General features: G+C 37.4%; 1 protein-coding gene and 1 long non-coding RNA gene across 2 annotated transcripts in view; one reads left to right on the top strand and one right to left on the bottom strand.

The window, feature by feature from the left end:
- Positions 1-2380: 2380 nt before the first annotated feature.
- Positions 2381-4805, bottom strand: LOC143655170 (uncharacterized). Its single transcript, XR_013162088.1, has 3 exons — positions 4726-4805; positions 3211-3275; positions 2381-2653 (listed from the first exon to the last, which is right to left on the bottom strand). It is a non-coding gene; the product is annotated as an uncharacterized LOC143655170 (long non-coding RNA).
- A 387-nt stretch (positions 4806-5192) lies between these two features.
- The window catches only part of PRTG (protogenin), a 124479-nt gene continuing 107476 nt past the window's right edge, over positions 5193-22195 (top strand). The window contains exons 1-2 of the mRNA XM_077127986.1: positions 5193-5286; positions 7444-7746. Coding sequence (XP_076984101.1) covers positions 5193-5286; positions 7444-7746 — 397 coding nt within the window. The remainder of the gene's footprint in view (positions 5287-7443; positions 7747-22195) is intronic.

Below are 22195 nucleotides of genomic sequence, written 5' to 3'. Positions count from 1 at the left end.
TGCTGAAAATTGATAGTAATTAATATTTCTAAATTTTAACATATATGAGACTAAAGCAAAAAATGTTTATTTGGTACAAAATTTATATTTTGATTAGTGCATTTCCTAATATAACTTATGTAGACAGCTTAATCGAACACCATAAGTACATGGAACCTTGAGTAGGGCATGAGATTTTGTTGGTTTGTCCAGAGTGATGCCCTGATAAATCCCAGAGTGACCTGAACAGTGAATAAAAAAGTATTTGCAATGTCCCCTTCGGGGAAAGGTGAGAAAGGGGGAAAATACAACTTCCCCAAGTTGAATTCTTGATATTCTCACAAGCAGTGCAGACAGCCAAAGCAATGGGCTGAGCCCCCAATCTTGGGGTTTGTTCATATGAAACCTAATCCCACAGAGGATAGGTCAAAACTACTTAAAATTAGGCCTAAGAGTCACCCCCAAGAGAACCTCTTTTGTTGCTCAGATGTGGCCTCTCTCTCCAGCCAATACAAAAAGGAAACTCACCACCCTCCCCCTGTCTATGTGGGACATGACTCCCAGGGGTGTGGACCTTCCTGGCAACATGGGACAGAAATCCTGGAATGAGCTAAGACTCAGCATCAAGGGATTGAGAAAACCCCCAGAATGAGCTGAGACTCAGCATTAGGGATTTGAGAAAAACTTCTCCACCAAAAGGGGGAAGAGCAAAATGAGACAAAATAAAGTGTCAATAGCTGAGAGATTCCAGAGTCAAGAGGTTATCCTGGAGGTTATTCTTACACATTAAATAGATATCACCTTATTAGTCAAGATGTAATGGAGCGGCTGGAGGGAACTGCCTGAAAATGCAGAGCTGCGTTCCAGCAGCCATGTTTCTTGAAGATGATTGTATAATGATACAGCTTTCACAATGTGACTGTGTGATTATGAAAACCTTGTGTCTGATGCTCCTTTTATCTACCTTATCAACAGATGAGTAAAACAAATGGAACAAAAATAAATAATAGGGGGAACAAATGTTAAAATAAATTTAGATTGAAATGCTAGTGATCAATCAAAGGGATAGGTAAGAGGTATGGTATGTATGAATTTTTTTCTGTTGTCTTTTATTTCTTTTTCTAAATTGATGCAAATGTTCTAAGAAATGATCATGATGATGAATATGCAACTATGTGATGATATTGTGAATTCCTGATTATATATGTAGAATGAAATGATCATATGTTAAGAATGTTTGTGTTTCTTTCTTGTCATATTTTTTTAATTTAAAAATTAAAAAATTATTAGTATCTAAATATACTCAGATACAATTGCAAAAAAAAAGATTCCATGCAAATAACATTTGTGCTGTCCTGGAAAATACAGTTAAGGATGGGAGGATCTCAATTACAGTGTCAGGGTGAAGGGTACAGAAAGTTTTCTAGGCTTAGGGAATTTAGTACTGTTGGGCAAAGACCAGTTTGTTTATTTTGGCCTGAGTATTGAGTACCTATAGCAACAACTTGAATGTAAAGTTGTAATGCTAGGTTGTGGCCAGATCAGAGTGCCATTAGGATTAAGGATTTATAAACCACTTTTTAAATAATCAGTTTCAAAACATTCTCTCTTGAAAAATATTAAGCTCATCAGTAAGTGATTTGTAAAATGAAGATCGTGGTGTATGACCTTCATGCAGGGCCTGACATAAAAGCCACAATAAATATTTGTAAAATGAAAAATTGTACAACCCTCCAGATTTATAAAGCCTTTTCCTATTCTCTATGATTCATAAACATCTACCAATGGTCCTGTGATTCTGTAAGACCAGATAATGTTTAGAGATCAGGGGGCTTAAAGATAATTTGGTACAGCTCCATCATTTGATGGGTGAAGTTACATGATTTTTTTCCAGTTAGGCCAGGAGAATTGAATTTCTTTAAAGCAATCAAATTCCTTTTTAAAAAACAAAATAAAACATAAAACAAACCTAACCTCAGGTTACAGTTCCCTTTTAACTATATAGGCTCTAATCTCCATATGAAAGCAAAATAGGGCTTAGGTAGTTGTTTATCTCAGAGATTTATCTATCAAGGGGGTAACTTTGAAGGTTACACATCCCAGGCCTCCTTCAGGACTAGCTTAGGTGCTATTCGAATAGAGTCGCCATCAGTGTGACGACCAACCAAATTCATCAGATTTGAATTTAAATACTTGCATTTTTCAAAATCAAACCCACCCTAAAAGGACAAAGATTTTCCATTAATCGGGACATTTATTACTAAACAAGTATCTTATGCAGACTAATATATGATATGACAAGTATCACACATGAGGAAAAATTATCACACATGAAGGAAAAGTATCACACATGAGAAAGTGTTCAAGAAGACATGTACCATGTTTATTTTAGTTTCCTGGCTCCTAATACAAGTACATGCAATGGGTTGGCTTAACAACAGGAGTTTACCGGCTCATTTTCAGAGGCAGGAAGGTTTGTTTCCTCTCTGGGTCAGAATCTTCTGGCTGGCCAGCAATCTTGGGGGTTCTTAGCTTTTTCCATCCCATGACAACGTATATGGCAATGTCTTCTCCTTGCAATCTTGGGGGTTCTTAGCTTTTTCCATCCTATGACAACGTATATGGCAATGTCTTCTCCTTTCTCGTGCCCCCCTCTCACAGTCTGAATTTCATTCTGCTTATCAAGGATTTAAGCAATCCAGATTAAGGCCCAGCCTGATTTGATTGGGCCTCACTTTAATTGAAGTAGTATCTTCAAGAGATCCTATTTACAATGGGTCTGTGGGTCTACTCCCACAGGACCAAGCTTTCTGTTGGGGACATGATGTAAATTTTGAAACCAAATAGATATTCCCCCCAAACAGAAGTTTTGAGAAAAGGAAGGGTTGTATAGTAGAAAGAGCTACAAATGTGAAATCGGACAAAAGAACTACAAACGTGAAATCAAAAGACATGGATTCTGGCTCCCAGATACCATTTACTAATGAGTGGCCTTGTGTAAATTTCTGTTTCTTCAACTTAAAACAGAAATATTAATAAAAATAATACCTTCATTTACCTCACTGTGAGAATCAAATGAGATAATACATCTGAAAGTTCTTCTATACTGCGGATTTTATAAAATACGGTATAATTACATCATCAGAGTAAGCCCATTGCTGTCTAACTTGGGACAGTAAATATACATCCGCAAAGACTGAAAGGCTTGTTAAACTAGCCTCATTTTATTACCCTGCTTCATATTAGATGTAATATGAAGATATTCTTCTCCAACACAACTCCAGATCCAAAGCCATCTACTAAGAATCAAAGGTTTCTATGATTAATTGAAATGTTAAAGAAAAGGCAAGGTGGCAGTTAAAACTTTTTTCTCTTGTCTTTTAGCTTATCTCTCCCTTCCCCCAGCCTTTATTCTTCTGATGTATTCAAGAAAGAGAGCTTAAAAGCATCTTATTAGCAATTCTTATCCAGGAAATATGAACACTCGGGTCAACTGAAAGGGAACTGGAAGATGGGAGAGTCAAGAGGAAGAAATGTCATACAAAAAGGAATTTAAAATTTAGTTAATGGCAAACAGTTAAGTAATATCATTTTGTGTAAAAAAGTGGATTATCACATATTAAAAATATCCTTTCAAATGTTTCATTTTATTACTTCTACATGTTTTCCCTTTCCATGAACCTTCTAATGCTTAGAAATAGTTCAAATTAATCTAAAATTATAAGATTTTGGAGGCAATATGTCCCAGGGTATTACGGTTTTACCTCCAGTTTAAGTTGAAATTGCAAAGTAGGCTGATCTTTAATATACTCTTCAGGGGAAGGTAGTGCTGATGTTCTAAAACTGTTGGGTTTTTCCCCTTCTTCCTAAGGAGGATTTTTGGAACATGCTGAAGGCAGTTAGTGTTTTGATGCTCTAATGACAAAAGCTAGATTTCTGTTCGCAGCTTTCATTAAGGTTAGTTTTTAGCCTGTGCTCGCATCATATGCCGTAAAAGTTTTGGATAGCAGATGCTAATCCACGTGTAAATGCGCTCTACCATCCGCACGTGTTTAGCAGTCTAAGTCTTGTAAATGTATGTTTCACTCCTCTTGTTATCCTTGATTTTCGGACATGTGAACACAGTCACAATATTTGAGCCTTTCCCAGTCAGTTTAACTTCTAACAGGTAGTCTATCAAAGCCTATCCTCCTCCCCCAGCAAGCTGAGAGAATCTAGAAATCTCCAGATCTTGCCTATACTCTGAGGATAGGACCTTTTGTGTGCAGTTTTCACAAATTAAAGAACTTGATTAACTTGAGAAAGAGATAATAAACGTGTCTCCGAAGGGAAGGTGTTCATTTCAAGGGACTCCTCGAAGATGTTTTTAAACCAATGTTGCAGCTGAAGGGGGCTGAGGGGCTAAGAACAGTCCCCAAATATGGAGGCTTAACACCCCGAGATGCCTTCAGTGGAGATGACAAATCCCTGAAGTGAGAAATAGTTAGATTTTCCTCCTTAGGGCCTCGGTGTGTGAGGGAAGGAGGGGGATGGGCAGGGGGCCATCAGGGGAGAAGTCTCCGGCCTTTCTACGTCTCTCAACACCATCCCTCCCCCGCCCCCACCCCGCCTCCTCTTTCCGCGAATCCTAAACAAGCCGGCGGGAGAGGGGCCCCGGGGGCAGGCTGGACCGGGAGGCTCAGCCTTTGTGGCTTTGCCCTCGACGGTGGCGTGGAGGCAGAGGGGGTGGGGACACGGACCACAGACCCTCAGCCGGAGCCTGACCCCCAGGTGCATTGTCCGGCGGGGCCCGCCCACTTCCCCCCGGGCCGCGACCCGGCCACCACTGGACCCCCTCCCAGCGTCTCCCTCCGCCGGCCGCGCCGACCTCCCAGTCCCCAGACCAGGGGCCAGATGTAGAAAGTAGTCCCCTGGCCGGCAGCGGCGGCGCTGTCCACTCTGCCGCCCCCGCTCCTCCAGTGGCCGCCTCACTCCGCCCCCAGGCCGGACTCTCACGGCCCCCGCCTCCTGCAAGCCGGTGTCCGTGCGCCGGCCTTGCCACAACCACAGAGACTAGCCGCCGGCCGCGCCGCGCTACGCCGTCGCCGGAGCGGGAAACCCAACTGCGCGCGTCCGGCCGCGGCGCGGGAAGCGCCCAGAGGCCGTAGGCGGGGGCCGGCAGACGGACAGTGGCTGCGGGGCGGCGGGGGAGCATGCCCACGCAGCCCCGCTGAATGGCGCCCTTTCTGCAACCCCTCGCCTGGCTGCGGCCGCCAGGGATGCTGCTGCATGCGCTCCTGCTTCTGCCGCTCCTAGGGTCTGTCCCAGGTGGGCGCGCTTTTTACTGCATTCTTCTGAGGTGTGGGCGTAAGCAGGCATGAATGGGATGGAGAAAGATGAAACGCGATGTGTATGTGTGTATGTGTGCGTGTGTGTGTGCGCGCGCTCTTTTGCGGCCTGTCTGGAGCCACTGGTCGGAGGCACGAGTTACCCGCGGGCTCTACGGGGGCGCGGGAGGGCTGCTAGAGCCTCTTCTGGCGCACGCCCCTCTCTGCTGCTCTCCCCGGGCTGAGGGCTACAAGGCTGTGGCGGCCGCTGTCCGCGCTCTGCCCTTCCTCCTTGCTCCATTGTCCGAGTTTCGGCCTCGTCCCCGCGCCCAACTGGGGCTCGGCGCCGGGAGCCCGCTTGCCCCGGCAGCCGCAGCCGCACGTGGCTTTATTTATATTGTTTCCTTAGTGGCAGCCTTGTCGAGCAGGGGGCGCCGCGGTTACGCGCGACCTCCCCTGCTTGCAGTGGGGGTTCCGCCGCGTCGTATGGTAGGGAGACATGAATGGGGGGTGAACCAGCGCCCAGATCACCATCCTTAGGACCCCCAGTTTTCCGGATCCGGATCGAGTGAGGAGGGGTGGAATTGAAAACAGAAGAGAGTTGAAAGTTGTGTGGTCGGTTTGTGCCCAGGAGGGAAAAGCTGGGACGGAAGAAGAGGAAGGTGTCTAAATAGTATTTATTCCCTGCAGCCTGGTATTTTGAGGCAGAGCCTGAGGTGTGTAGGGACCTGAGGGTTTCTCCGTACTCCAAGTTAGCCTCACACAAACTTGGATGAGCTAATTTGTCTCTTTTGCATCCGTGTTGGTTTCCTGGAAGAGATAAACGTGTAAAGTGGATGTTGGGGGTTGGGGGCTTGGGAGAGGAGAGGTGAACCGGAGAATGGGTTAATGTTATTTATTTACAGGTTACAAACGCCGGACTTTTGTTTTTCTGAAGGAGTTAGTTTCTGTTAGCATGAGAAAAGGATCAAAGTCAGATGTTGCTCGGAAACACAATGGGCGCCTTCCGGAGTGCTCCGAGCAGTGTGGGGCTGTTAGGGTCGCTCGCGTTGCCCTGGGCATATATCTGGGGAATTCAGGAGCCCGGGCGGGGGAGCGTGACTAGTGTGCGATGTTTCCAGAGACCTGCCTTGATGAGAAACAGAAATCAACCACGGGAATTTGTAATCGTGGATTCAAAACGATCAGGAGAAGATACCTTCCTCCAGCCTGTAACTCTCCACTCAGCTCCTATCAATATTGCAAGACTTTTGCTGATCTTTGCGCTAAATGCAGGCGGTGACAGAGTTGGTCATCCGATGCTTTGTTCTGCGGGTCCAGGAACGATGTGTATGCTCAGGATAAAGCCCTTCCTCTGCTCTGATAAAAACGTGTATTGGTTGATTAAGCAATCTCCTATTCCTATTAGACAGTAAGGACCAATTAGTCACGCATTTTTCCCAACTGTTGGTAGTTCAAAAAAATTTGAAATAAAAGTTTTCTAATCCGATCACCCACTGGGTACAAGCAGCAAGAGTTACCAACTTTTTAGTCTGTTGTTTGTCCTTTAAATACCTAACTTGCTCTGCAGAAATTAAGTAAATGGATCGCTCTCAAGGAATAGAGATTGCATTCTTCCAGTAAAAGGGCAAATTTAAAAATACAAACTTGTAATTTGTCACAAAAGATAAACGCACTTCCCAAAGGAGTAGATGCCAAGGGAGGGTTCCAAAAACACTTCAAGAGACAAGGAAATAAACTTGCTTGTTCACAGAGTTGGAGTTTTGCTAATGATTTCTTGTAAAATTAGACTTTTACGACTTACTCTGTTCAAGATCTTTTTGACAAGCTTGTAAAAGTAGCAAACAGCTTGGCTCAGGAGTATTCATGATGATTTAAAAACTGTATCAAGAAACTTGAGAACAGGATTCTTAAAAGGCATAGAAGTTTTAAGAATATTTTCTGTTTCCCGTGTAAATGTAAAAGATAATTTTTCTGTTTTTTTTTTTGAAACGTTTGCTGAAATTTAGATTGGTTTACTAAGGTGTTTGTAAGGTAAACAAGTATGGTTTGTTAAGCTTGATCTTACTAAACACTGAATATGTGTTTTGCGATTGTGTGTTAAGAAGTTACTTTATGCCTATAATTCTGGATGTGCCTCTCTCCTTTTTCCTTATAGGAGTATGCTGCTTTAGCGAACTGTTTTTTATAAAAGAACCACAGGATGTAACTGTCACAAGAAAGGACTCAGTCACTTTAGATTGCCAGGCTCATGGAGAAGTTCCTATTAAGGTCACATGGTTGAAAAACGGAGCAAAAGTATCTGAAAATAAACGGATCCAGGTTCTGTCTAATGGCTCTTTATACATCACTGAAGTAGAAGGCAAGAAAGGAGACCACTCCGATGAAGGATTTTACCAGTGCTTGGCGATGAACAAATATGGAGCCATTCTTAGTCAAAAAGCTCATCTTACCTTATCAAGTAAGTACTTAAGTTCCTGTGGATTAACATTTTTCATTGCTGCATTTTGATGATTTCTTGATTTATTAATATAATAGTAGATATATTAAGGGCTTCATTGGAGATAAATCCAGGCAGAGAAAATCTGAAAATGTAGGGGGGGGGGGAGAAGAAATAAAGTTTATAAACCTTCATATGAGTGGTTGAGAACAGAAGTTAAATTTAGAGTGCCAAGTAAAATCATACGTATAGAGATGGTTTATGTAAATTTTAAGTATTTCACACTATGAGAAGAGCTAGGAGTAGAAGTTAGGCCAACACAACAGAAGTTTTAAAATCTCATCATTTGGAAATAAGTCATTAAATGAAAACTGACAAGCAAATCTTCTGCTTTGTAGATGACCCTCAAGTGTTAAATTTTTCTTATAGTCCTACCTTCCATTTCTCTGACTGCTTTTAGATCACCCATGTTGCTTTTTAATTGTTAAGAGAGGGCATTGGTCGGTAACTCTCAAAGCCTTTGAAGTATTCCTAGTCTTTTCCTGCTGGGCGGGAAAGAGATTAAGGTCATTTCCATATTATGCCTCGTGGATTTAAACCAGATCTGCTCACTTATCCCCAGTTGTCATAAAGCTTGCTATATAATGATTTCCTTTGTATTAGCAACCCCATCAGATCAACTATTTTCCCAAGTGATCCATTGCATAGTGGTTGACCTGATAACTGTGTAAAGATGAACCTAGAACAAGTTAGGGAATTCCTTGTGCCTACTGGGGCTTTCTAACTCTACAGATGATCTGTCACCCAGCAGTCAAGTTACAATACACCATTTAAATCTTTTTAAAAAGCTGTATTAATTGTACAGACATCCTGGCTACATGTTTTAGTTGGTCCACAGAAGACACATTTTGCACTATACCTACAAATTGTTCATTTACAAGATAAACAATAGAAAGAGGCAGTCCTTGAGAAAAAGGCATAGTCTATAGGAAATAACTTCTTCAAAGTCTACGAAGTTGAAATTAAGGAACTCACTAGCTGGAATTTCCTAGTAATGCTAACTATTTTAACACTTCATGGCCATATTTTATCCACACTCATTTTGGTGATTTATTTTATTTGCACAATAATCATTATATATGGAAAACACCTTATAAATACTTATATTTATTATATATGGAAAACACCTTATAAATACTTATATTTTTATATTGAAGTGTATCAGAATATTAGAAAAATTCCTAATTCTAGCCCCCCCTTAGAAAAAATGCTATAAACTTATTAGTGTTTCTGGTCATTTTGTTTTTGCTTTAATCTTTGACTTATAATCATTTTTTTTTTTTGGTTGAATAATGGTTTTTCTTTACTGTTTTCAGGCTGGTGTACGTTTTATGCTTATCTTTCATTCAACTAATTTTTATCTAATATAAAATTATTTTATAGAGTTGTACTTTTTCTACTTTTTCAGCTTTGAGGAATCTTGTGTTTTCTTACCCAGGAAGTGCAGCTTGTATTACCTTGGTGTGGGGGACGGTCAAGGTAGGGTGGGGAAGCCTTGAAAAGATGGAGCATTTGTCATAAGCACTTTTTATTCCAGGACCTCTTCAAAAGTCAGAGAATTCTAGGGCTCCCAGAAACACATTTCAACATACCTAGAGCTTAATTCTGAGCAATGTGTGGTAAATGGAAAAAAAAAAATGTTAGTACTGGTGTTTTGAGATATTTTATCTTTATAATATTAACATTAGTAATAAATCTTTAATTAGAAGTAAATAATTTTGAAGGCCATTGTGGTTACGTAGTTTTCATATTATAATTAGTAAAAACTTTCCAGTGGAGCTGTATAGAGTTCAGCTTTCCCTTTAAATCAGTTAATTAAGGGCTGCTGTCTTCAAATGCACACATTTTATTTAACTGATGAGGTATTTCACTAGGAAATTGTATTCAAAATTGTATTTAAAATAAAAAATGCATAGTGGGTTTAGATTTTCCTTTAGAAATGTGAAATTTCTTAGAGATTCAGAATTCACAAAGTTCTGATGTCTACAAAAGCAGGTGTAGGTTCAAATGATTTTATCCTGGATTTAGGGTAAAGATGTTATAAATATAAAATAGGAAGACAGTAGACATTAAGTGGACATTCTGTTTTGTTTTGTTTTGTTTTTTAAGCTACTTCTCTCCTAGTTGGTGATGGCAGCAGGGTGCAAGTATGTTCTTTTTTATTTTCTTGGTCAAGCTTTTGTTAGCAATTGTATTTTCTGGTTCAGAAGTATAATCATACAGCACCTGGAAATCTAAAACTTTTAATCTGTGCAACTTTAGATTTTTAACATGAAAGCAATCAAGTCTTGGTTTCCAAATTTAGGAAAGAGAGGCTGGAAGTTGCACTCTAGGCAAGAATTCCATTATTCATGTGTAAATTAGGAATTCACAGGGTTAAAAGGTTAGAAACTGGCCAGGATGAGGTTTACCCTTGTGATAAAGAGCAGATGACCCTCATTCATTGGCCAAAGCTTTCATGTAGCTCTTCTGCAAAGTTAGTTATTGCCATGAATTGTTCTTGAGGAATGCAGAAATTCAAATGTGAACAGGCCTTTCCTTAAGTGTCACTATGGAGCCTTATCTCCCAGGCACATCAGAGCAGAGCTGAAGGGACAAGGTTCCTCCCCAAAGGCCTGGAGGCTTTGCTTTCCTGTTGTTCATCCAAGCACAAAGAATTCCTCTAACTTAGTTTTTCTAAGGCATCCCGTGTTTTAAAGGAAAGTATAGGGTTAAAGTGATGCTTAGCTTTTTTTTTTTAAAAAAAAAAAATGAAGGTAATCCTTTTTACTGATAGCCATTTTATGTTTTCATGTAATAAGAATAAAAAGGAGTGATGCAGGAGGCTCTTTTTCTAGTTGTATGCAATATTAAGAACAGAAGATTAAATAGTTTCCTATACATTTAAAAACTTTTAAATTTGGGGCAGTAGAATTTTCCCTTTTGCAGGTGTTGAGCCTTCTTTATATAAATGATTTAATTTAAATATTTTAGGAGTAAGATAATTTATGGACAAATTATTTCTTGCATTCTTAATGTTGAAATAAGTAAGATTAATTTCATAGTTAAGCAATGTGATAAAACAGTCTCATATTTCAGCAAGTTTAAATTAAGATAAGAGACATTTGAGAGAAGTAAAGGAGAAGGCGGGTTGTGTTCTGTGATGTGTAAAAGACTGGCTGTAAGCTAGTGATTGAACAGGAAGCTAGTTGTTTATTTCCTTTCCATAAAAGGTGGAAATTGAAGTCTTAGGATAGAGGCAAAGAGAACATAAAGCTGGCTTTAGTTCTAAGAGTCTTCAGGACTAGGTAAAAAATAATTTTGTGAGAATTTGTAGCTGGAACCAGCAAGGGAATTATCGTAACATTAAGTAAGGTTGTTTTACGGGTGCATTGCTGTACCTTTAAGTAGCAATAATTATTTCTTTTGAAGGGATGTAGGTTGTTTTCCATAAGTAAACTGTTTATCACTTCAGTTTAAACTGAGATGAAAGTTGAGGGTTTTTGTGGGATTAATGAAAAACTGTTCTGTGGGTGTGGTTTCTGTTTTAGATAGTAATGCATAAATTATACCCCAAAATGGACCTTGCAATGTGAAGTTAACATGTAGTGAAAATATTTTAAGAGTCAAGATTTTTTAAAGGGGGGAGGGGTGTAGCATATTGGAAAGAGGAAGATAAGAACGATGAGACCATTGGCCTAGATTTTGAATTTTACCAATAATCCTGGACCCAAGGTTTTGCTATACTGTCAATGTTTCATTGAAATTTGTAGATGCTGTAAAAAACAGAATCTCTTACCTGTGCCTGTGCATATTTTCACTCCAAACCAAACTGCTTTTACTTATATGTTAGCTGTTAACCTTCTTTAATTCAGGAGTACTAATATATGTTTAAGTCTTTTGGTTTTGGAAAAATAAGACAGAACTGAAATATTAAGACAGACCAATCTGCCAGCACTGTAGATAAAGTTCGGTTGATGCTTTCTGGAAGCCAAAAAAAGTCACCTTTTAAAAAAAAAAAGGGAGGGAGTTCGAAAGTACATATTTAACTTAAAATTGACTATCTTAAAATTGTTTAAGTGAAGTCAGGGTAGTAAAAGTAGCACAAATAGGTCTACAGGCCTATTTTTAAATGATACTTGGTTCTTAAAGACTGTCCACTTAAAAGTTTTATCTGGTGCCTGATAATCTGTGGGTCATGGAACCAACCCGTTTTTCCCACTTTACAGTTGACTTTACACAATCTCACTATTTTTGAAAGTTGTTGGACTTTTATTTTTTAATGAAAAAGAATCTACTGAGGAGTAGAATTGTTTTAAGATATATTTAAATGTATTTATTTGTTTTACTTCTACTCACCTTCTTACTGGAATTTTGAAAGCTCATGTGGTGTGGCCCCCTTTTGTCAACTATCTTTGATTATTCTAAAGAAGGGGTCTCACTCTCAGCAGTTATTTGCCCAGAGATTTGTTGTCATTGCGCCTGAATTTAACAGCTGGGCCTATTGATGAAGTCCAGAGCAATTTAAGATAATAGCAAAAAAGAAATCTTTTACTTACGCAGGATATTAGGTTAAAGGCGTATTTCAATTAAGAAATAAAATGCATTTGAGGTTACATTTTTTGAAAACCATGATATTATTGACTATAGTTTAAAGAGATGGCTTTTATCTCTTATAAGGAGGGTTGCTCAGTTGGGATTGATTACTTTCAGCTTCTAAGCTGGTAATTACTATTTATATGAAAAATAATAATGTTGAGTTAGGCATTTTGTTAAGGATCCTATTTGAATTTTAAAAAACAGCCATCATTATTGTGCTGTTTTAAAAGAAATCCTAAAAATCACACCCTAGATTAAGTTTTCATTCTTAGTTAAGACCATTTTAATAGTTTTGAGACTGTCTAGACATTTTTTAATCAAAAAAAATATATATATATTTTTGCCATTCCAACTTCTTTTATTCATTGATTTTGACAGGCCTTCTGTAGATGATCATATCTTTGACAAATAGATTATCTCTTCCCATAAGCCCTTTCCCTTTTGTTTCTTTTCTTGATTTATTCCTTTTTCTGACCTCTGATATTTTTGCTGAAAAATAACAGTAATAATGTTTTCTGACTTTTAAAGGGAATTTGCCTAAAGTTTCTCCATTTAGTAGAGATAGCCTTAATCTGTCAAGAAAGGTCCCTTCTCAATATCCTGAGTTTCTCTTTTCCTCTGAATTTATTAATGTAATTGTGCTGTTTTTCTCTTTCATTCATTGATATGATGCTCTACATTGACGTTCAATTTACATAGTGTTCCTCGGATATGATGTGTTAATTTAAAAGCTTTTAAAAATTTCATTAAAATGTTGGTAAACAAGAGAGTAAGAGAAGATACATGGAATCACTGGAGCCATGTTTGCCCAGAGCAAACCCGCAGTTGACAATGGTGATGTACAAAAAACGTAAAAGTGTCCCAAATTACCTTCAGCAGCCATAATTCTGGAGCCAAGTGAACTGCTATAGGGATTGCAGAGGATAAAGACCTCATCCTCACAAAGGTATCTGACACTAATCTGACAAAACGTCTCCTGACTTTTACATTCCTTGGTGGTTTTTTTTTTTTTTTTTTTTAAAAAACTTCTGGTTCTCAGAAACTGCTTTTGATGAACCTTTAAAAGACAGATTCTTATAGACTGAGCAGAAGGCATGAATTGAAAATGTTTGTTTTTTTAGTGTCTGGAAGGTTTGCCCTTTCCTCGTGTTTATATATTTTTTCATAACCTTAGCATTTGCAGTGGCTAGGTTAATCAAGTGAGTGTTGGAGAATGCATTCATTGCTCAAGATTTTGGTTTTAAATTTGTGTCCTCACTGGGGTTAGTCTTCAGATCTATGGAAAGGGAATTCTATTTTTTAAATTTGCTTTATGAAACTATGGTAAATCTCTGTCTGAAATGATGTGGCAGTTTTTATTGTTTAGTGAGGTTACTTAATACAGACTACTTTCTCTAAATAAATCATATTCTCTTAGGATAATCCTCAAAAATGGCCTTTTTCATTGTTTTGTTTTCTTTTAGTGCTGTGCAAAATGTGACCCATCCAGCACCTTATCTTCCAACCTACCAACTTTTACCCCTTCCCAAAAAGAGAAAGATTTTTGTGGCTGTGGATTATGTTTCTCAATCGTCTCACAATTATGGCAATCCGAAAGGTCTTCAGATATGGCCAAATGCCCCATGGCAGGCAAAATCACCCTTAGTTGAGAACTAGTGATGTTTCTGAAAGTAGGAGAAAACTTCTTTCCAAGTGCTACTAGTCTATTTGTTATTTTAACTGTTTCTCCCTTATGCTTGATGTTCTCTGTTTTTCAGTGTTAGTAATTCTAAATTTATTAATCAGTGAATTCTTTACTGTTTTCTGGTATTGAGAAGGAAGCTTGGTTTAAAAAATGCATTTTGGTAATTAATGTGGAGTGATGTCTAAGGTGAAATTATGGAGCCTCTCCATCTTTTTTGTTTTCCTTTATTTTTTTTCATGTAGCTGTGCATTTGTCTTTACAATTGAGATTTTTTTCTTTTTTGTGAAACATGTACGTACAAAAAAGCAATAAATTTCAAAGAACATAGCCACAATTAGTTGTAGAAAAAATTTCAGAGTTTGGTATGGGTTACAATTCCACAATTTTAGATTTTTACTTCTAGCTGTTCAAAGATACTAGAGACTAAAAAAAAAAAAAAAAAAAAAATCAATATAATGATTCAGCAGTCATACTCATTTGTTAAACCCTACCTTCTCTATATAACTCCAACATCACCTTTGATCTTTTTCCCGCTCTTTAGGGGTATTTGGGCTATGCCCATTCTAACTTTTTCATGTTGAAAGGGGTTATCGATAATATGAGATAGGGGGATGGAACTAGTTGTCCATGTTCTTTTCACACTCACTACATTGAAAAAACTGAGGTTGAAAGTCCACCCTTCTCTTGAGGCTTGCTCTGTGAAGCTTATGTATGTAGTGGAGGAGCTTAGCCTATGTAAAGGTGTGCCTAAGACTTACTTCTGGAGGTCATCTTTTGCTGTTCACATGTGGCCTCTCGCTAAGCCCAACTCTGCAAGTGAAATCATTGCCCTCCCTCCTACGTGGGACATGACATCCAGGGGTGAAAGTCTCCCTGACAGCATGGGAGAGGACTCCCAGGGATGAGCCTGTCCCTGGCACTGTGGGATCAGCAATGCCATCCTGACCAAAAGGGGGAAAAGAAGTGTAACAAATAAAGTGTCAGTGGCTGAGAGAGTTCAGATAGAGTCGAGAGGCTACTCTGGTGGTCACTCTTATGCAAGCTTCAGTTTGACATTGCTTAGCTTGCCAAACTCCAAGCAAAACAATTCCTGCCAATCCTAAAATACACCTAGGGTCTTATATAAGATTCTGCAAAGGCTCCATGCGCTAGGGTAACTGTCCAGAAACCTTACAGCCTTCAGATGGGTCCCTGGATCAGATAAGTCCTGAAATGCAGAGGGACCAGCCTTTCTAGAACATCAGTTAGTTTCATTTCTCTGTCCCATATTATTGACAGCCCCTTCCAACATGAAAAAGTTAGAATGGGCATAGCCCAGATACTCCTAAAGAGTGGGAGAAAGATCATAGGTGATGGTGGAGTTATACAAAGAAAATAGAGTTTAACAAACAAATATGATTTCCCAACCATCATATTGATATTTCTTTTAGTCTCCAGTATCAGAAAGCAGCTAGAAGTAAAAATCTAAAATTGTGGAGTTGTAACCCAAACTCTGAAATCTGTTCTACAACTAACTGTGGCGATTTATTGCTTTTTTTTTTTTGTATATATGTTCTTTTTCACAAAAAAGAAAAAAATAAGATCAATGATAATATCAGATCAATAATTTTAAAGGAAGTCCACCCTGCTTTAGGACCATTGATTTTGACTTCTTTATTTTAAATCTTTATTCAGGAATATGTAATCAGAGAGTAAATGCAAATTTCATTTAACCCTGATTACTCAGTGCCTTTTCTTTTTTCTTGATGTGATGGACACCATAGTTGAATAATATGAGAAATCTATATGTGTGGTATCTGTTAAAAGAAACCTTTTGTGGTGTTCTGCATGGAGAGAAGTAAAACTTCTGTGGGATTAATAGCCCACAGAATAACATTTGCTGTGTGGTAGGTGGTTAGTTTGGTGAATGGTTAACATAAACCTTTTCAGCTAATTCAACAGTACCATAGACTTGTTTTGGGCAGTATCATTTTAACTTCCTGCAGTTAGTTATGTAAAGATGGTAGCATCTTGAGAGGATATCAAGGGGTGAGTGAAATAAAGTGAAAAGTATTGGCCACTAAAATATGTTAACCAGCAAACAGAAAGTTGCCGGCAAAATTTGAGTGGTTATTAAAATGTTTGTTTTAGATTGCTTCGTAGTAGTGGGCAGAGATTTCATGGTCAACATCTTTCCTAAGATATCAGTTTCCTGCATATGCTTCCGTTTTGGTTAGCTGTTTGAGCTAGTAAAAGCTATAACTTGCTACCTGTAGTTGCTTACCTGTAGAGGCACTTAGCCTCTGATGGCAAAAGTGGCAAGCTGAGATGGTTGAAGGAGGAAGCAGAGTTTTCTGATGGGAGGCTCTCATGCTGAAAAAAGGCTGAATGGCACCATTTGTTCTACTCCAGAAAGTACAGGTACTTGGAGTAGAATAAATCATTGGCTAGTTCAGAATAGAAGAGAGGAATGTACCCTTTCTTGTGCTTAAGGAATATTCTAAGAAATACTATTTGCTAAAACAGATTTTTAAAATGTATTCTTTATTTATTTTTGCCATTTTAACCATTTTTAAATGTACAGTTCAGTGGCATTAATTAAATTTACTGTGTTGTACTCTCATTGACGTCTTTCATTACTAAAACTAAGAACATTTTCATCACCCAAAACAGAAACTCTACCCATTAACTAATAACTTCCCATTTCCCCTCCCCCCAGTCCCTGGTATCTTCTAATCTACTTTCTGTCTTGTTGAGTTTGCTTATTCTAGATATCAAAATATAGTTATTTCAGAATAAATGTATTTTAATATTCTTGATATAATTTATTTATGCAAATCAAGTTACAATATCTAGGAAGTATTTTTAATGTTGCTGTATTTTTTCTTGAGTTGCTGGGAGCTGTGGTGGAAATGTGGAAACAATGCTAAGCTTTTTCTCCACTGCTGATGAGTTGTGTGACTTTGGACAAATTACTTAGTCATTCTGATCCTTAGTTGTCTGATCTGTAAAAATGGGTAGCTGAAAAGAAAAGGGGAATGTTGAACAACACATTACCCTTATTTTTGTAATACTCTCAGAGGCATTCTAAATAAGTGGTCAAAAAGTGTATTTTATTTGTAAGATTGCAAGAGAACCATTCAAGTTATTAAGAAAAAAATTACAAAAACTTGGCTGTTATTTAACTTGCTAGTTTCAAGAAATTCATATTCTTACACATCTTAGTGGGGATCTGCTTTGGAGAGGGGAAGGTTTAAAACCAATACTGATAATTTAGACTGGTAGTGCTTTAAAAAATTTTTTCTTGTGGTAACCTATATGTAAAATGTTAAAACTTGCCACTTTAATCATCCTTAAGTTTACAATACAGTGACATTAATTACATTCACAATGTTGTGCAGCCATCACCACTATCTCCAAAACTTATTCATTCCCCCAAACAAACCTCTGTGCCCATTAAGCAATAACTACCTCAATTCATGCCCTCCCCTGCTCTCTCCGTTTCTATGATTTGCCTATTCTAGATATCTCATAAAAGTAGAATCTTACAATATTTTTTTGTGTCTGGCTTCTCTCACTGAGTATAATGTTTTCAAGTTTCATCCATGTTTTAGCATTTGTCATAACCTGTGTCCTTTTTTAGGGCTGAATAAGAGTCCACTGGGACTAGTGTCATTTTAAGAGTCTAGAAACACAAGTAACATTGTATGGGACTGGACAGTTAAGAATGTTTCTACCGCTTTGAAGGGTGACGTAACATGTAGGAGATTTGACTTTACAAGTATATCTCTTTCTGTGAATAACTAAAAGTGTATTCCGATGTTTATTGACTCAGAATTTTAAAAATTACAGTTCTAATCTCATTTTAAGAGAATTTTGCTAATGCTTTAGCATTTTAATAGAAATAGATTATACTGGCATTCCCTGCTCCCGCTAATTCCTATTAAGATTGATAAGGCTTAATTTCCCTCCCATCTTTCAAATAGAATTAGCTTGAGTTCCTATGATTGGATTTAAAGTAACTTAGATTAAAATTTAGACTTCTAAGGGGAATCAATAGGGAAAAAATGCTTTGATGTTGGTATTAATATTTAAGTGTTGTTTTATTTTTGTCTTAAATAATATTATCAGTTAAATGGGTGTACTCTTTTCTCAGTAAGAGGATTGGCATTTTATGCCAGTGTTCAAGAGAACCCACATTCATGCTCTGAATTATTAATGCTTTTAACATAATTTTAATTGAAGGACCAACTTCAGTAAAGCAGTAAGATTAACAGAAGTCACTAGGAGGATTACTAAAAGGTATCTCAGTGATGAAATATGACTTTTTCAGAGCGTGTAAGTACTTTACTCTGATGATTTACCACATTTTTAGAAATCACTGATAATTTTAATTCATGGAAGAAAGTAAGCAGATAGAAGAAGCTTCGTTAAATTTGAATTCAATTTTCATTGATTTAAAGTCTACCAGACATTGATTTGGAAGTTCTGATATTTAGGGAAGGAATTTTACTGCTTAGCAAATGATGCAATGAAAAATTATAAGACCCACAGTTGGTCAGTGAGATGTAACTAGTTTCTTAACCTTCTAAAATTGATTCTGTCATTTTTTTGTTTTTTTTTTGTTTTGTTTTGTTTTGTATTTTTGCATGGCAGGCACCGGGAAATGAACCCGGGTCTCTGGCATGGCAGATGAAAACTCTACCTGCTGAGCCACCCACGGTGGCCTACCATCTATTTTTTTTTTTTAATGAGGACAGAAAAATGCTGGTAATCAGATGTTTTGTCTTGTTAACAACTTTCAGAGGGGAATGACAAAAGAATTAAAAAGAGATGAAATACATTCCTTAGTATTTTCCATTAATCTTCAAACATTTAAAGACTTAAGATATTGACACTGAACTTTTTAAAGAGGTAATCTTTTTTTTTGTCAAGAGTAAAATGTCAGTTTTATTTAGAAATATTCAAGTACAAAAAATGAAAAATTATGTATCTAAGAATGTTAAGAAAAGGCTGGAAACTGCTAAATTGCTCTGAGAATACTATTAAGACACTTAGAATTCAAATATTCCTTGAGACATAAATTACCTGAATTTCTTACACCTTTAAGATTCCCTAAAACTTATCTTATCTGTGACATCTCTGCTGCTTAATTTGACTTGCAGTTTCATTCTGCCTTCCTCTTCTGTAAGTAAAGGTCATAGCTTGTAGTGTTAGAAATTTCTGTTTTGCAAATAAGGTACAAGAGAAGGCCTGGAGAAGGAAAGTGCCTTGCCCACGGACACAGCTACTAGGCAACAAAATAAATATATCTGAGACCAGAGCTCAGGTTTTCTGATTTTAGTCAAGAATTTATGATGCTTAAATAAAAATTCTCTTCTCCCTTGTGTTTTATGTGCCTTTCTATATTCAAATATGTATTATCAAATCCAGGACATAGAAAAAGGATGGTAACAAAACTGACACTGAAATTAAAGGTAATTTCTTAATCCTTTTTAAAAAGTATGACTTTTATTTTTGTTTAACTCATCCTTTACTTCTTTACTTGTATAATGTTTTTCTTTGTAGATGTTTACTGTTTACTAATAGGTAATTTTTAAAAATCGTTTATTTTTATCTGTTCTGTAACACTGGGTAGAATTTCTTTTCTTGAGTATATCGTCAGTGCTAGGAGATTGAGATCCAGTCCCTCTAGTGCCTCAGCATTTGTTGATATATTTATCCAAATTTCAGTTTGATCTAAAGCAGTGATTTTCAAAGTGTCTTTGAAGAACCTCTAATGGAATGAGGCTCTTTTGGAGGTACAAGATTGAGTTTAAATGAATGATTGTGCACACGTCATAATCACTATTACCTGGAAAGAGGGACAGGGTGACAACCTAGGTCCAATGTGGAACTTTTTTTTTTTCAAGAAACAGTTTTATTAAAATATAATTCACACCACAGAGTTTAAAAGGATAAAGTGTCAATTCAGTAGATTTTGTACATTGATCACCAATATCTAATTCCAGAACATTTTCATCACCCTACAAAGAAACCCCATAACCTCACCTCCAGCCTCAGGTAACCACTAATCTACTTTCTGTTGTATGGATTTGCCTGTTCTAAACATTTCATATAGATGGAATATAATATGTGGTTTTTTGCATCTGACTTTTAGTGAGGTGGTATCTCGTGGTTTTGATTTGCATTTCTCTAATAACTAATGAGATTGAGCATCTTTTCATGTGCTTATTGGCCATTCATAAATCTTCTTTGGAAAAATGTCTATTTACATCCTTTGCCTGTTTTTTAATTGGGTTATTTGTCTTTTTATTGTTGAGTTTCAAGAGTTATTTATATATTATGGATGCTAGACCCTTATCAGATATGTGGTTTGCAATTTTTTTCTCCCTTCTCGTGGTTTGCCTTTCATCTCTTGATTTTGCCCTTTGCACAGAAGTACTGAATTTTGATGAAGTCCAACTAATCTTTGTTTTTTCTTTTGTTGCTTTTATTTTGGGTGCTTCCTTTTAATCACTAAAATTTTTAAATTATTACTTTAAACATACAGAAAAGTACATAGCATAACTGACACTTATGTAATTACCACCAGATTACGTGAATGTTAACATGCTGTTGATCTTTTATTGTTGATGGTGTTTAAAGCAATATGTTTTAGATGTAGTTACATCACCATCTCCATCTCACTCCTTTCCCTTTCTTCCAGAGATAACTAGTACTTTGTCTGAAATTGATATATAACCTTTCCATACATGTTTTTATGTTGTTATGACACATGGATATAATAGTAGTGTACTGAATTTGCATGATGTTTCAGTCAAGATTCTGGCAGCAAACAGATGATGCCTTTAAATAAGATGATTGAAGAGAGTTTAATGAACCAACAAGGATTGGTGAACCACCCTGAGGCTAACAACATAGGGAAACCGTTATGGTCTTAGACCTGAGGGAGAGAACTGCTGGATAGGAGCTGTGCATTCAGTAAGAGAACACAGCCAGTGCCAACTCACAGGCAAAAGAGAGAAGCAGAATAAATACTCCACTTTTATTCTATTACTACCCTCTGATCTCCTGCTGGTCTTTCCTGCTGGCCAATTCTAGGTGAAAATCAAGGACAAGGGAACACTTTGATACTCTCCATGGAAGGCACAGAGAAATAGAAAAGGGAAGATACTGAATTTAGAGAGGCTATCATGGATTCTGAAAAATTCTTAGAAATTATCTCTTTGAATATTTCTTCACTTCTCTCCATTTTATTCTTCTGGAATTCCTATTAGACATGGATTAGATTTTCTTATCCTCTCTTCCATGTCTCAATCTCCCAACCATATTTTTCATTACTCTGTCTCTCCGTACTACATTTGTTTAATTCCTCATCTCTATCTTCAAGTTCTTTAATTCCCTTCAGATATGTCTAATCTTTTTATCTATTCATAAATTTTAATTATCGTTTTTTTTGCTTTCTAAAAATTCTACTTGTTTTTTTTTTTTTTTTTTTTTAACATGGGCAGGCACCGGAAATCAAACCCGGGTCTCCGGCATGACAGGCGAGAACGCTGCCCCTGAGCCACCGTCACACTGCCCTCTACTTGGTTCTTTTAAAAAATTCTCCAAGCTTTTTTTCTTTTTATTTTTTTGTACATCATTATGTTCTTGTAGTTCCTATTTTTTTCTGTTTTTACGAGTTTTTAAACATTGTAAGTCTTACTTTTCTATTAAGTTCTTGGGTGCCAACCTAACCATTTTCTATGTCTGCTGGTTTTCGCTTGTGGCAGATTGTTTCCTTGTGTGATTTGTGAATTTTACTGTGAGCTTGTCTTCTGTAAGGCTTTAAACATCCTGTATTGTGGAAGTTTTTGCTTCTGTTGGGTTCCCCAAGGTTACACTGGTCATGGACCAGTTTTTGAGTTAATTTCTGGACTGTACTATATTGGTTTTGGAAATTTGAAATCTATACAATTATGTGGTGCAGGCCAGAGGTTTTGCTTGTCATGAGAAACATTTTTTTCCATACAGAATAGAGCCTCTTTGTAGCTATTCTTGCTGTGGATCGAATTTTTTCTCAGGACCTTTTTCACCAAATGGTTACAGGATCCTAGTTTCAGGTCTGTTTTGTGAAGAAACAAACCACTGCTTTGATTTTGTCCTTAAAATTTTGTTAGTGGT

Source organism: Tamandua tetradactyla, chromosome 14 (assembly GCF_023851605.1).
Source record: "Tamandua tetradactyla isolate mTamTet1 chromosome 14, mTamTet1.pri, whole genome shotgun sequence".
NCBI classification, from domain to species: Eukaryota; Metazoa; Chordata; class Mammalia; order Pilosa; family Myrmecophagidae; genus Tamandua; species Tamandua tetradactyla.
This window is presented reverse-complemented; position numbering and strand designations above follow the sequence as displayed.